The 14,557-nt window shown below is 37.1% G+C and overlaps 1 protein-coding gene across 1 annotated transcript; it reads left to right on the top strand.

The window, feature by feature from the left end:
- The first annotated feature begins 2,636 nt into the window (after positions 1 to 2,636).
- On the top strand, positions 2,637 to 13,781 carry LOC114481296 (NLR family CARD domain-containing protein 3-like). The gene is given in 22 exon segments (XM_028476002.1): positions 2,637 to 2,848; positions 3,433 to 3,605; positions 5,523 to 5,786; positions 5,964 to 7,355; positions 7,358 to 7,404; positions 7,406 to 7,710; positions 7,794 to 7,880; positions 8,086 to 8,169; positions 8,664 to 8,747; positions 8,853 to 8,936; positions 9,026 to 9,109; positions 9,290 to 9,373; positions 9,509 to 9,592; positions 9,769 to 9,852; positions 10,131 to 10,214; positions 10,927 to 11,010; positions 11,110 to 11,193; positions 11,365 to 11,448; positions 11,749 to 11,760; positions 11,762 to 11,830; positions 12,688 to 12,771; positions 13,590 to 13,781. Coding segments are annotated over 21 exon segments (3,399 nt in total). The 5' UTR covers positions 2,637 to 2,848; positions 3,433 to 3,481; the 3' UTR covers positions 13,681 to 13,781.
- The last annotated feature ends 776 nt before the right edge of the window (positions 13,782 to 14,557 follow it).

The following is a 14,557-nucleotide window of genomic DNA, read 5'->3' as shown; positions in this document are numbered from 1 at the left end:
ACCGCATGAAAGCTGAAATTTGATTGCCTGAAAACTGTCAAATGTTATAAATATGAGTCAGTGGAAGCAACAGAGTGATAACAAAAATAGTATTTGTAGTGTTGGAATGGACTATTATTCAATTATATATCTTTATACTCAATAATCCTGTTAATAAAATACATTCTCAGTCAGACCAACTCAGGACAAACAGTTTTAGAACATCTGATTTCAACGTAATCTAAATCTTAAAACAACACAACCATGTACTGTACGTAAGCGAAGAGACTAAACAGATATGATCACTGAACAGTAAGATTAACTCTAAAAATATAGTTTGACCAGAATGCACAAATCTAAATCATTAACAAATAAGAACAATTATATTTTAAACACTAAACTTAATACACATTAAACAAATAATGTTCATGTACCGAAATAAATCAAATAAACAGACACAATAGACCCCTAAATCAATAATCTTGAATGTAATTTGTATTGCTTTAAATCACCAGTAAATGTCATCTTTAACTAATTACAAGTAATTGATCATTTGATTTCTAAATGTAAAACATCTTCTATTTAAAAGAATACTGTAAGATTTAAACTTTTGAAAACTGTGCTTTACGTGTTAATTTCTTCCTGCATGTACAGTATGTGTTTATCTTTGATGAGCACACGTTTGGCCCTGACAATTTTAAAAGTGAGCAGACACTGACGCCCACAGCTGTGTTTTAGATGAGTGCCTGTTCTTCTATTGACTTGATATTGTTGTTGATTCATTTCTGTTCATCTCAGGTACTGAACATGAGAGTTAGCTCAAAACTCTAAAGTAGAAAGGAGAACTGACATAAATGCAGTTTACATAGTGGCGGTTGGCAAAAGCCTTTTCACACTCTCGTACTGGTTCAGTAGGAAGCGAGTCTGACAGAGATTTAGATTATTTACCCATTAGAGCGTTTTTTTGCGTAAACGTGGTATCGGTCTCCGAGGTAGAAAGACCGAGTTAGCTGCTTAAGGTAATGCTGCACACGAGCTGAAAATTCAGGTTTTTCCTGACTTTTCAAACTGTTTCATAGTGTTGTGTTCAAGGCCAAAACTATCCTAGACCAAGACTTGCCCGAGACCAGAATGCACCGAGACCGAGGAAAGGCCGAGACCAAGACCGTAAACATTTTTTTTTTTTTTAATTAAAAAAAAATATATAAATAAATAAAATTATGACAAGGTTCGACAGTTAAATAACATTCTCTCTTTAATTTTAGTTTCTTTTAAATACATTTGACGGAGAAAAAAGGTGCCTGCAAAAAATTAACTAAAATATTAAAACTACAACTGCTACTGAGAGTTATTAATTTTGGCATTAAATAATTATTATTTCACAGAGCACTGATATCCTGCTTTTTCTGTTCAGTTGTGTCGGGATGGTTACTGAAACTGACTTTTGTCTTGATATGGCACATCCCCCAATAGAATAATATTCACCAGCCGCCACTGTTTGTGTTTAGCACTTTTGTTCCGAGTCTCTGTTTATTCTGTGTTCTAGTTTAACTCTTGTCTGTGTTTCAGGTATTCCTGCTTGTGGCTCCATCCCCCAGTGATGTCCGTGTGCTTGGTCGGTGACTGATTAGCTCCCTTGTGTTTCCACCCAGGTGTGGCCCATTCCCAATCAAGTTTCCCTCACTATTTAGCTGAGTGCTTGGAGACAGTATGACTGCTGGATCATTGTTAATGTCTACCCACCTCATGATCTGCTGCGTTCGGTCCATGCTCCCTGGTTTCTTCGTGCTGCCCTTCTGGTTTTGGGTTATATTATTAAAGGGACTGCTACCAACACTACACCTGCCTGCGTCCTGCATCTTTTTCTCTGCATGTGGGTCCACACCTACACCCCGACGTGACAGCCACTGAGTTCACAAGTTTATGATTGGTGTTTGACATTTTAAAAGAAAATCATGTCAGTAATTTCTCATGACCTTGAAACATATTCCTGATAAGTGGAGTCTTTTGACGTCACTCTGCTCCCAAATAAAGGCCCTGCAATGTATTCAATGAAGATGTACAGTTTACGATGTCTTCCAGCTCTTGACGCTGCTATCCAGAGCTTTCATGTCTCACTTGCCAAAATGTCTTTTTCACGAAAACAAGGTCGTTTGTTCAACTTAAGATTTCTTGTGCTACCTTTTTCATCATCTTTTTGGGACTTATTGACACTGATGAGTCACTCTGTTGAAGTCTTTTCAGGTGAAAAGCAAGAGTAGGTTTTTCTTGGCTTCTATTAAAACCTTCCCTTTCACTGCTCTGGTTCTTCAGGTGGAAACAACATTTATTTATGTTCTAAATCGAGGTTAGATCACTTTTAGAACAAACCTATAATTTAATATCAAATCTATGATGATGCATCTTCAGTCACCTAGTTTTTGAAAAACTATCCTTGAGAAATGATCATCATCTGCCTTTAAAACAATCGCACCAGAAATGCTCACTGAGTACTTCCTTTACCTAAATGTCATGAGTGAATATCTTGCAAGTGATCAAACACAATTTATTTCTGGAATGCAGACGACTGCTAAGTGATACTTTCAGGTTACACTGCAAACGTTTAATTGTTCAGTCTGTGAACCAAACCACAGGAAGGCTCAGGCAAAAAACAGGAAGACATACGCCACATAATGAAACTGCATCTACATCGATGGCAATGATTTGATGTTAGAGGCCACTGCAGCTCGTGTGGTGAAAGTGGATCTTGGCGTTTCTTTAAGTTTTCTGCTCTAATTATTTAAAAATGATGGCACAATTAAAAGCAAACATCTGCGGAACATTTTTCTTGCTTTTTCACCTTTGGACAACTTCAAACAAACCAGTGGTGGTGAGTACTTAAACAGTAAGATTTGTATATATATATATATATATATATATATATATATATACATATATTTGTATGTAAGGAATGAATATGTGTATTTTTATAAAAATGGGTAACTGAGTAGTTGTTGTAAACAAAATATAAAGCTAATGATAGTCCAAGTTCCTAACTTGGGGTTCTGAGATGTTTATTCTAATATGAAACTAGTATTTTATATTACTGGATGTTTTCCTTTTTGGAGTATTTTAGAAAGCCAACAGAATTAGGATAATCCCGCGACTCTAATGCATGGCTCTGCAAAATGACGACAAGTTTCTTTGTGCTGAAAACCAAACTATTTTCTTGTAGCTTCCTATTTGAGGTGGTAGACAATGAGACAAACCACAGGAAGTTGTACCTTTTCCTGTTAGCCTCATTGAAATGTTTAAAAGTTTAAACTCTTGCTACCTAACGGATACCAGCGTTGTATTTATAATATATGCAGTAGATGGGTTTTGACCTATTTAAAAGTAAAGGAGATATTTTTTCTATAGTGATGTAAAATGGACATGTTTGGATGTTGTATGATATATTTGTCCGTTGAGCAGATACAGACAGAAGCAATCTAAGCAGAAAATACACTAACTAACCCCTCTCATGGAGAGAAAGGCTCACTACGATTCAATACTGGACCGAAGCAAACGAATTACATGGCAGGGTGACTGTTACAGGGATCTACAGTCCAAGTACCAGGCAGGCTCATCACAAGCTGAAGCAGAAGGTAACTTACACTTACTGTGGCGCTCGCTTTTTGTTTCATTCGAAGATGATCTGTGGACTTCAACACAATAAAACACTATTCAAACAGATTTAAAATGTGTTTGTTAGTGTGAAGTGCATGTATGAATTAGAATGGTGGTCCCTAACAAAGAAGATTCCTTAGTTAATCCACCAAGCAAACATCTAAACTGCTCTCTATATGGCAGCACTGTTTTTTTTGTTTTTTTTTACCATGTTTGCTCCTAGTCTAATGAATACCAATCTCCTTGTAAATGTTAAATCCAACACAGCCATAGATGTGTGTGGGTAGCTTTCTATCCCCATGTGTTTGTTTTGCTAAAGACATGTGGTCATCTGGAGCCGGTTCTGCCCATTAGGGTCCACGTATAGGCAAAAAGACAAACAATCATTGGTGATTATTGTGAAAATAAGCTGCACCGTCTCTGTACATATGGCTAAATCACCTGAATGATAGATTTCAGTAAACAACTATACAGAGATACTCAGCAATAAAGTGGTTGTGGAGATCCCTACTTATTGTCCATGGTTTGTGTAGCATGGCTTACTGTATGTGCGTTTTAAAAAAAAAAAAATCTGATGAAAGGCTTTTAAAGTTCAGATGCATTTCCGAGTAACGGATACTCGCATCCCTCTTGGATCTACAGCCTTTACCATTACAACCTACTGTATTCTGCTTTAAATCACAGAGTTCTCCTTGAAAGTATGCGGGTTTCTTTCGTGATTGAAAAAAAACTTTCATTTATACATTTTTTAACCTAAAAAGAAAATCAAAATTTAAAATACATACAGTACCATCACACACTCACATACAATGCTTAAAGGAATTATTGATCCAAACTATAGACAGTGGGAATGAAAGGTCTAAAGGCCACATATATAACTGTGGAGGACTTGATTACTATTGGAAGTGCTCCAATAACGTAACTCCAATTGAATTTATGAAGTTAATGGCATCAGATCAAATTAGTAACATATTTTTATTAACACATTTTTATTTTTCAGCTCATTACCAATTATTTACAGTGTATTAATGTGTGATGGGTTCCGTATTGTTTTCATACAAAAAACAAAAAAGACAATTAGTTTTTACTGCTCGACTTAATTGCAAATGGGATTTCCTCTTTGATTAAGGATTTTGTGTAGGGCTTATTTTCCTTCATTGAAAATACTCTCAACAGTGATTTGGATTTGTGTTTTACTTAATGGCTAATGATTAGGACAGAAAACGACAATGATTAGTCATTGTGTGATTTCCCACTTTGCTGCCGTCCAATGAATGACTTTCAACAGAGACAAAGAGCTTCAGTGAATGCAGCTCCAGCCACCTCCCCTTGCTTTTTGCATCGCTGTGCTGCAGATCGTGGAGCAGTTTCACGTGTCTTTATTGGCCTTTCACATCCTACAAAGACTTCTGGAGGCTCTCTCATCTGACATTTCTCATTGATATTTTAGTTACTTGAAAATGCAGGCTGCAGGCACTTTAACCTTTTCCAGCTTCCTCCAGTTCCATAGGGTTTAATTAGCTTCATAGTTTTAGAACTCAAGACAGTTCTTTAGGGGCACCTATAGATGATGAACATGTAAATGAATTATAATTCATGTGGGTAGGGGAATACTGGTGTCGCACAGTTGTTTTTATTTTTTGTTCAACAAAACGGTTCAACAGTATGTCCCGTCAATACACCTCTAACGCATCCAATAACATTTGGATCCATTGCAGATAAATTATTGATTTTATTGGTTAGATTTTGAGGGCACACAGAAAGCCCATGCAGGCACATTATTATTAAGCAAACGGTAATACTCAACTTGCTAAACAGCGAAAACAATCTCTGGATTGTAGATGTTTGACTCCTGTATTCTCTTTAAGTCCTAACAGTGCTTTGTTGGATTATAGATCTTGGCTGGGTGCAAAAACATCAGAACCAGCTGCAAAGATTTATCACAGCCCCTTTTCTGAAAGAGCTACTGATTTACCTGAGGAAGGAAAATGTGCTCAGTTTAATGGAGGAATCCAGGATAAAGGAGGCAGGGCATCTGCAAGACCAGGTTGAAATGCTCTCAACTATTCTTATTAGCAAAGATAATCAAGGCTTTGATCCCCTTCAGACGTTCATCGAAAGCTCAGATTCCCACATCGCCCAACTAATCATGAACCATGGTAAGTGGAGAGAATTAGATCAGCTCACTACATTAGTCATTTGCTTTGTAGATTGAAAAGGAAAAAGCTTTTAGATGATTTGGTAATGTCTCAAGTGAATCATCATTTACTAGACGCTGCAGAGAGTTATGTGGCCTGTGTTATTGAAAGAAAAAATGTTGCCTTTCTCCTCTATAGATACAATGATAAAGGAGCACAAAGAGGTGCTTTTACGGACACATGAGCAGTACAGAGGCAGAGATTCACTAAGCGGCCCCAAACACCACATCCCCTCAAGAGCTTTACACCTGCTTGAAGGACTTTCTGACCTCCAGCAGAAGGAGAATGACTTAATGCAAGTGGGAATAAACCATGGGGGAAGAAGAATTCACCAAAGGCAGCTCTGCCTTGAAAGGCAGTTTGAGCCCCTGACACGGGTCAGTTTGCCTCCCAGGCTCTCCCTCACAGTTGGAGTCGCTGGTATCGGCAAGACAACCTGTGTGAGACATTTCATCAGACAGTGGAGTCAAGGGGTATTTTGTAAAGATGTAAGCTTTATTTTACCTTTCAGCTTCTCTGAGCTTAACTCACTGGAAAAACTTTCTGCTGAGAGTCTGGTGAAAATGGCGTTTCCCCATTTAAAAGACCCTAGTCTAATCCTAAGTAGTTCATGTAAAACAATGCTTATATTTGATGGGTTGGATGAATTTCAAAGCCCTTTGAATTTTGCCAATGTGACTCCCTGCAGTGACCCAAAGAAAGAAGTGTCCATTGAAGATTTAATCATGAACATAATCCAAGGTAATTTGCTCCCAGACACAGCTGTGTGGGTGACCTCCAGGCCAGGAGCCGCATCTTGCATCCCTGGTGGGCTCATTGACAGGGTAACAGAAATTCCAGAATTCAGCCATCAGGACATTCAAAACCTTCTGCGCCATCACTTTTTAGAGATGGATTTTGACAGAAAAATATGGGCACACCTAAAATCTCATAAGGCTTTGATGGTGATGTGCTACATACCGTGCATTTGCTGGATAGTCGCTGATACTTTGTTGTACATTATGCAGAATGGGAAACAGGAGAGTCTCCCCAGAACTTGCACTGAGCTGTTGGCTCATTTTTGCTCCATGCAAGCAGAAGTGATTGAACCAAGAGGCAGGGAACCCATTAAAGTGGAGCAGCTGAATGGAAGTAATCGTAAACTGCTGGGGAATCTTGGACGGATGGCCTTTTACGGACTACTCAAACACAAGTACATTTTCAGTGAGCAGGACCTCAGGGCCTATGGAATAGACACACTGTTAGCTCAATGCAGTTTTGCCGCTGGAATACTTCTTCGTGAGGAATCGGCCATGCACATCTCATACCGATTTATACACCTGACTCTGCAGGAGTTTCTTGCGGCTACATACTATTACGTTTCCTCAAAGCGAGCAATCTTTGACTTGTTCTCGGAGAGCACCGTGTCCTGGCCCAAGTTTGGTTTCCAGAACCACTTCAAAAATGCCATTCAACGTTCTCAAGATGCCAACAATGGTCACCTGGATGTTTTTGTACGATTCTTGACTGGCTTGCTGTGCCCGATGGCCCTTAACCTCTGACGGGGCTTCTGGCTCTGGGAAGAGATGATGGCAGTCAGAAAAGCATGGGCAGCAGAGTATTTACAAGGTCTCCTGGTCAGTGGGGGAACTGTGGTGTCCATGCGTAAAACAAACCTGGCTTATTGTCTGCAAGAGCTTCAACACACAGAGTTGTTGCGGAGTGTAGAGGAGGATTTACGGCTGGGCAGCCTTGCAGGAAAGTTAACTTGGCCTAATTGCATCGTGTTAGGTTACCTGCTCCATGTGTCGCCAGAATGCAACGAACAGACCAATTTGGCAGCGTGTCTGAACTTCTTAACTGTGAAATGTTTGCTACCACAACTGCTGTACTGCATTCATCTCAGGTGAGAACATTTCGAATTATTATCCAGTTATATAAACCTAAAAAAACAGAGAACTAATGCTGAAACTTATAATTGTCTAAAAGGTTAGAGAATAATTACTTCAAAGACGATGTTATGGAGTTGCTGGGAAGCCTTTTGACTGCCAAAGACTGCCGCATCCAAAAAATGAGGTGAATAATATTGACTCTTGTTTTGGGAATGCAAAGTGTGTAGTCACATAGTTAATAATCACTGTTCAGTATTAATTAGGGGAGTATTTTAAGTGTTTGTGTGATTGCTTAGTAATTGTCAAATGGGTAAAAAACACTTAGCTTTATTTTAATTGTGATTATAATTGATTTTTTCTTTTAATACATCTATTTTTTACCCTCACAGTTTGGCTGACAATCTAATTAGCAATAAAGGTGCCAAAGCATTGAGTCGGGCTCTCCTGGTTAATCGCACACTGACTTCACTCAAGTGAGCTTTCATTTGTTTCCTAATTACAACAGCTAGAAAGTACTGCACTCATGAGGGAACAGTAAGCCATTTGTAGCAAAGAAGTACTTACTTTTTTTTCTTTTTTTTTTTCGAGAATGTGATTTGAGGAAGAAAAAAAATAAAGTGAAAAACCACATTGAAGATTTGGAACGACATTCATCTATTTAGCATCTTATCTCATTCATGGTCTTCTTTATTTAATATTTATTTTATATTCTACTAATAGTCACAGAGTCAGAAATCAAAGACCCACATACAACTGCACTCCCATGGTAAACTGAAATTAATCTAAGATTAAATTTATTCATACAGTTGTGTAGAAAAATACGTTTTGTATTCTTTTGTTGATTTATAACTTAATAACAAAAAAAATCATAGTTTGCTGTCAAGATTAACCCCAAATGGGAGAATTAAATAAAAGGAGAAAATCTGGCAATAAAATAATATGTATGACTGTGATACTAACTTTTTAGCCTCCGGAACAACAACATTGGGTCAAAGGGAGCAAAACTCATTGCAGAAGCTCTGAAAATGAACCAAACCCTGATCTCAATCAAGTGAGTGCAAAAGCTTTTTGTGATTATGCACGTATTAATATAAAAGGAACGGGAAAAAAAAACTCTGATTTAACATTGGTTTGCTTCTTATATGTTCCTAATCAGCTTCCAGAACAATACTATCGAGGAGGAAGGCGCTCAGGCTCTTGCGGAGGTACTCCAGTGCAACCGCAAACTGGTGTCTCTGAAGTAAGGCTTTGTTTCTATTTTAACCTTATCGCTTTCTAACTACGCAATTCATTCACAACATGTATTTTCCATGCATGTATACATTTCAGCATACGGAAGAATAAGATTGGAGCAGACGGAGCGGAAAAGATTGCAAAAGCACTGTGGACGAACCGAACTCTCACAAAGCTGGTGTAAGGACGTGATGAGACAAATCAAAAGATAAAAAGAGGGACAGAATGACAGACAAGACGGACAAATGTTGACGTTGACTTTACAGCAGGGTTGTCAGACACTTCTATGCTTCCTGTATGGATTATTTCATCTAATTCCTTTATTTATATTGTGAATATAAAACCTATTTTTGTTCTCAGTCTTTGCAGTAACCAGGTCGGGGACAAAGGAACAACGGCACTGGCAGAGGCTCTAACTCACAACCACACCCTGCTCTCACTACAGTCAGTGATTTCTACCAGGGCGAACCATTAGACTTGTGCTTTTTTTAGTAACCCACAAATTAAGTCAATTTTGTGTACTTTTACCAGGTAAAATGACTACACTTTATGTTCAAATCAAAGTACATTTTCTTTTAGGCTTCAGAGTAACTCCATCAGCAACAAAGGAATGACGGCCCTTACAAAAGCACTGAGGCTGAACCGTGGCCTCATGTCTTTAAAGTGAGCATTATTTTGATTATCTTTATTTCCCTTTCAAAAGAGCTGGACATCCTTTTTTTTGTTATTTCTCCTATTCTAAAAAGAAAACCTGCTTTGTTTTAAAACTTTTTACACCATAAACAAATGAATCTATCTGTGTCATATTCCCTTTTATTCACATACAACGATGTTCTTAGTCTTAAGGAGAACTCTATTGGGGTGGAGGGAGCAAAGAACATGGCCCAGGCTCTCCATGAGAACAGCACTCTGAAGGATCTTGAGTGAGTTGTCATTTCAACAGTTGTACAGTTGAATGCCTTACAGATGTACTGTAGTAAAGATGTCATACTGTCCAACTACACTCACAAACTCTTTGTGAAGGTACTGCACGCCTGTCTTAGTTCAGTATTTTAGGTGTCATTTATACCCAATTTAGGAAAGTTAAATTTTTTGGAAGAGCTGTGACTTTTACTCTGTAAACTTTAAAAGAGATATCTGTGCTATGATTATTTCTTTAGAATAAATCTCTTATTTCTCTCTGTTTGCATGTGTTTTTGAGTCTCACAGCCAACCTGCTACATGATGAAGGGGTACAAGCAATAGCCGGATCAATCAAGCTCAATCAAAGTCTTGTGTCTTTGCAGTAAGTTGTATTTTTGAGCACCCACAACTTTATTTTTGTTCGTCTTTTTTTTTTTTGGGCTCCTAAGAGGAATATCAAGAATAGTAAATTAACAACACACAAAACAGACTTTTGCTGTCAACCTCCCTGAAGAATTTCCTTTGTTTCAGTGATATCTGGTCCATGAAAACAAACAAATATGTAATTTACCTCAAGGTCCTCCATCCAAGTCTTTGCTTTTACATTTCTGGTCGTACACCACCAATAAGCAGGCACGCTAGTGCTCCCTTTCATTTATTTGAGTTATTTTAAGAATTTACTGCACTTGTGTCGTAGAATAGACCCCCACTGACTTTACAAGGCCATCCTCTATAGTGGAAACTGCACCCAAAAATATTACATTTATTTTTATTTATTTTTATTTATTCAGTTCATTTCCGACATGGTTGCATTCACAGAAATTCATTTGACATTCAGAGCAAAATCACATCATTGGTTTTTTTTTTTGGTTTTTTTTTTTGTCCTTTTGCATGCCGGAAAGGCGACGGAATGTACATGATCCAAGTGGAGCTGTGCATGGATATATACTGAAAAATGTTCCAAAAGTGCCAACAAATATTTATTATTTAGTGTAGAACAGTAAGAAATCTCACAGCAATGTGTTTTGGTTTCCAAGAAACTTTGATTTAAAAACAAATTCATCATTTTTTTTGTCCCTCTTGTTGCTTTTTAGCCTTCAGTGGAATTTCATCAAGTCCATGGCGACCAAAGCTCTGGCCCATGCCCTTCTGTTCAACAACACAATCACACTGTTGGAGTAAGACCAGCTGACATTACACTACCAAAGCATCATTCTCTTCAATTTAAAACAGTGTACTCCCATGTGTGTGTTTTTTTTTCTCATATTTTGCCACAGTCTCCAAGAAAATGCTATTGGGGATGAAGGAGTCATCTCTCTGGCAGAAGCCCTGAAAACCAACACATCGCTTTGTACATTATGGTGTGCATTATTCTTGTCAGAGTGTTACAATGCAGCTATGGATATGCTGTGGTTGTTTTTTTTTTAATTTTTGTTTTGGCACATACATTTATTCATCCTGAGAAATATTGGGACTATAATCAATTGTTGTTTTTCCCCAACCGGTTGCAATTGATTTGTGTATCTATTTAGTCTTCAGGGAGTCTCAGCAGGCACAAATGGTGTGATTGCAATGGCAGGAGCGCTCACAGTCAACAAGTTTCTGCAAATATTAGAGTAAGTCTGCATTCCCTTTGAAACCAAACCCTTACAGTGTTTTCATATCAGTGGCCTGTGAGAGCAAACAAATTGATTTCTTCTATATTGCTGATTTCGTACTGGCTGTGCAGTAAATATCCCACAATCAATAGACCAGTGAAAACTCTTTAAGCCAGTGGATTTAAACTTTATTTACTAAATATACATTATTGCTTTGTAATTGCAACATTGAACTCATGATGGTTAATTTGGTTTGTAAAGAGTTTCTCCAAATTGCATATTTCTTAATATTTTTCCTGTGGCCTTTATATTTCTTAGCTTACGTGGGAATCTATCGGAAAGGAAGAGCAAAAGCCTTGGCCAATGCCTTAAAAATCAACAGAAACCTGAAGTCCCTGAAGTAAGTAATGCCCACTGTCTGCAGCTGGGTCAGGAGATAGAAAATTAAACATTTTTGTATTTTTAAATGTTTTAATTTATTCTAGTATTTATTTATTTTATTTATTTATTCAGTTTATTTCCAACATGGTTACATTCACTTTTTTTTTTTTTTTACATTTTTTGTACATGCCGAAAAAGGAGACGAGAGAAGCAGTTTGCTTATCTGGTCCCGTCCCCTGTTTTACCATCTCAAATTTACATGGGTTAACATGTCTCTCTGGTCAACATTCTTGAGTTGTTCTGAACAGTCCTTTTTTGTGTATTCTCATCTGTAGTCAGTGTTGTCTTGTTTTTATTCCTCTTCCTCTCTATCGTTGTTCGTGTTGGCCTTGTTCCCTGTTAGCATTCCTCCAGTTCAAGAATAGTTCCTCTTTCGAAGTTGTTTGGAAGTTTTTTTTTTCCCTTTTCATCCATAGTGTCACCACTCGGGAATGTCTCTTTTGGACACACAAGTTTGCAGCTTGTTTTGTCTCTACATGAAGGTTAATCCAGCTGTTGTTAGTTCTATTGGCAGTGTTGTATTTTCCACTGTTAGATTTAACTTGTATAAACACATTATTATATCTTAGTTCATAAGCAAGGTAGTAATTTCATGTACAGAAAAACGTGTTTCTAACTGCAATATGTATAAGTGCTTTCAATTTTATCATTCATTTATTTTTTTTATTTTTATTTTAAAAGTCATACCTGTGTAGGTTCTTTAAATTATATATTTGTCAAATTATTCAGTATGTTTTAAAATAAAACTCTCAAAAATCCATTCATTAATAATACATACAGCTCTAGAAATAATGATTATTTTGTGCATTCCTGCAGCTTGCAGGAGAACTCTTTGGGTATGGATGGAGCCATTTTCATCGCAACAGCCATGAAGGAAAACAATCATCTTCAATACATCAAGTAAGCATCAGTGTTGAGGAAGTTTGAGCTTTTAGTCTGCCAAATCATTTATATCAGGCATGGGTAACTGGTGGGCAACAAATACACACAATTACTCCAGAAACATACAAAATGAATTTTCATTCACACTAAATGACAGAAAAATACACAAAAACAATAACAAATATACACAAAATGACAGAAAAACACAACAAAACAACATCCAAAATACGCATAAAGACAACAAAAAGACCCTAAACACACAGAAAATATCAAAGAATTACACAAAATGAAATACAATAAGCATGACAACGTTTAAAAATGACTCAAAAACTAAAATAGCAACAACAATCATACAAGATGACAGAAAACAAACACAAAACGACAACAAAAATTCACAAAAAGACAGGAAAAATACATGAAACAACACAAATACACAACAAAACAACATCGAAATACACGTAATGACAACACAATGACTCCAAACACACAGAAAATGACAAAGAATTTTATTTTACAAAAACGAAACACAAATAAACAAAAGGACAAGAAAATGTAGCTAAATGACTCATTAACAGCCAAAAATGATACAAAATGACTCGTGCGTGAAACCACACAAAATTTACAAAATCACTCTAATAACGCACAAGATGACAACAAAAACACAGAAAAAAATACATTCTGTCAGTTCTTTCTTTAATGATAAGTCATTATTCTAAATACAGACATTCATTTTGATAATGTGGCCCTCAGATCAGACAATCACATGTTTGTGGCCACTGTGGTATAACTACCCATCTCTGATTCATTTGTGTGGCAGCTGATTTCTGTTTCTACAGTTTGCAGGGAAATAGCATTGGAAAATCTGGAGCCAAGGTCATATCAGATGCAATAAGAGTCAGCGCTCCAGCCTGTGTGGTGGATATTTAGTCAACGACTGCATCAAGCACAAGTGGGAATCAAACAGATGAACACAATTGGATATAAATCTTGTATCTTGGTCAGAAATAAAATGTGTACCTATTGCTTTTCATAGTCTCTGTGCTTTTTCTGTACCTGTCTGGTTCATTTCTGTACCCAAAGAATAATATGATGTTAGTGGAGTATAAGACCGTAATTCAAACCAAAAGATCAAGGACACCCATTAGCGAATGAGTTTTTCGTTTGTGCAAAAACACAATCACAAAATCTAAATCTCAAGTGCACTCACAATCAGTTTGTACCTTTGTGCTTTCTTTTTGCTAGGATCACTATTACTTTCCCTTTGTGCAATCAAAGCATTGTATATTAAGTTCCAGTTCCAGACTTTATACACTAGCATCCTTGGCTTTTTCATTTGCAGAACAATGTAAAAAAAAAAAAAAAAAAAAAAAAAAGGTTTAGACAGTTTTCTTTAAAAATAACAATTTATTTTAAACACTTTTAGTCAGTGTATTACTGAATGCTGTCTTTATTTAGCCACTCCCTCTCCAGATCACTCCACACTCACATCAATTGATTCATTGGTACCCTGCCTGTTATATAAGCCTGTATACAACAGCTAGTTTTAGACCAAGTAATTTAACTAGACAGCAGACATTCCGGATCATATTACTCCGCTGTACAGCTGATCTAAATACTTTTAATTTTCCTAACATCTTGGGCTACACACAGCAGTACACTGTCACTGCATACACACTGCAGGTCTTAATGCACAATTCTGAGGTTTTTTTTTTTTCCCCAAAAACTCACGCATGCACAGAAGAGGTCCTAAGGTGACCTCTCGCCAACAGAAGTCAGCGCTTCATAACTTCAAGGAAAGTGAAAG

The sequence above is a fragment of the Gouania willdenowi genome, chromosome 19, assembly GCF_900634775.1.
Source record: "Gouania willdenowi chromosome 19, fGouWil2.1, whole genome shotgun sequence".
Classification (NCBI taxonomy): Eukaryota; Metazoa; Chordata; class Actinopteri; order Blenniiformes; family Gobiesocidae; genus Gouania; species Gouania willdenowi.
The sequence above is the reverse complement of the archived record's forward strand: the minus strand, read 5'-3'. Positions and strand labels throughout refer to the sequence as shown.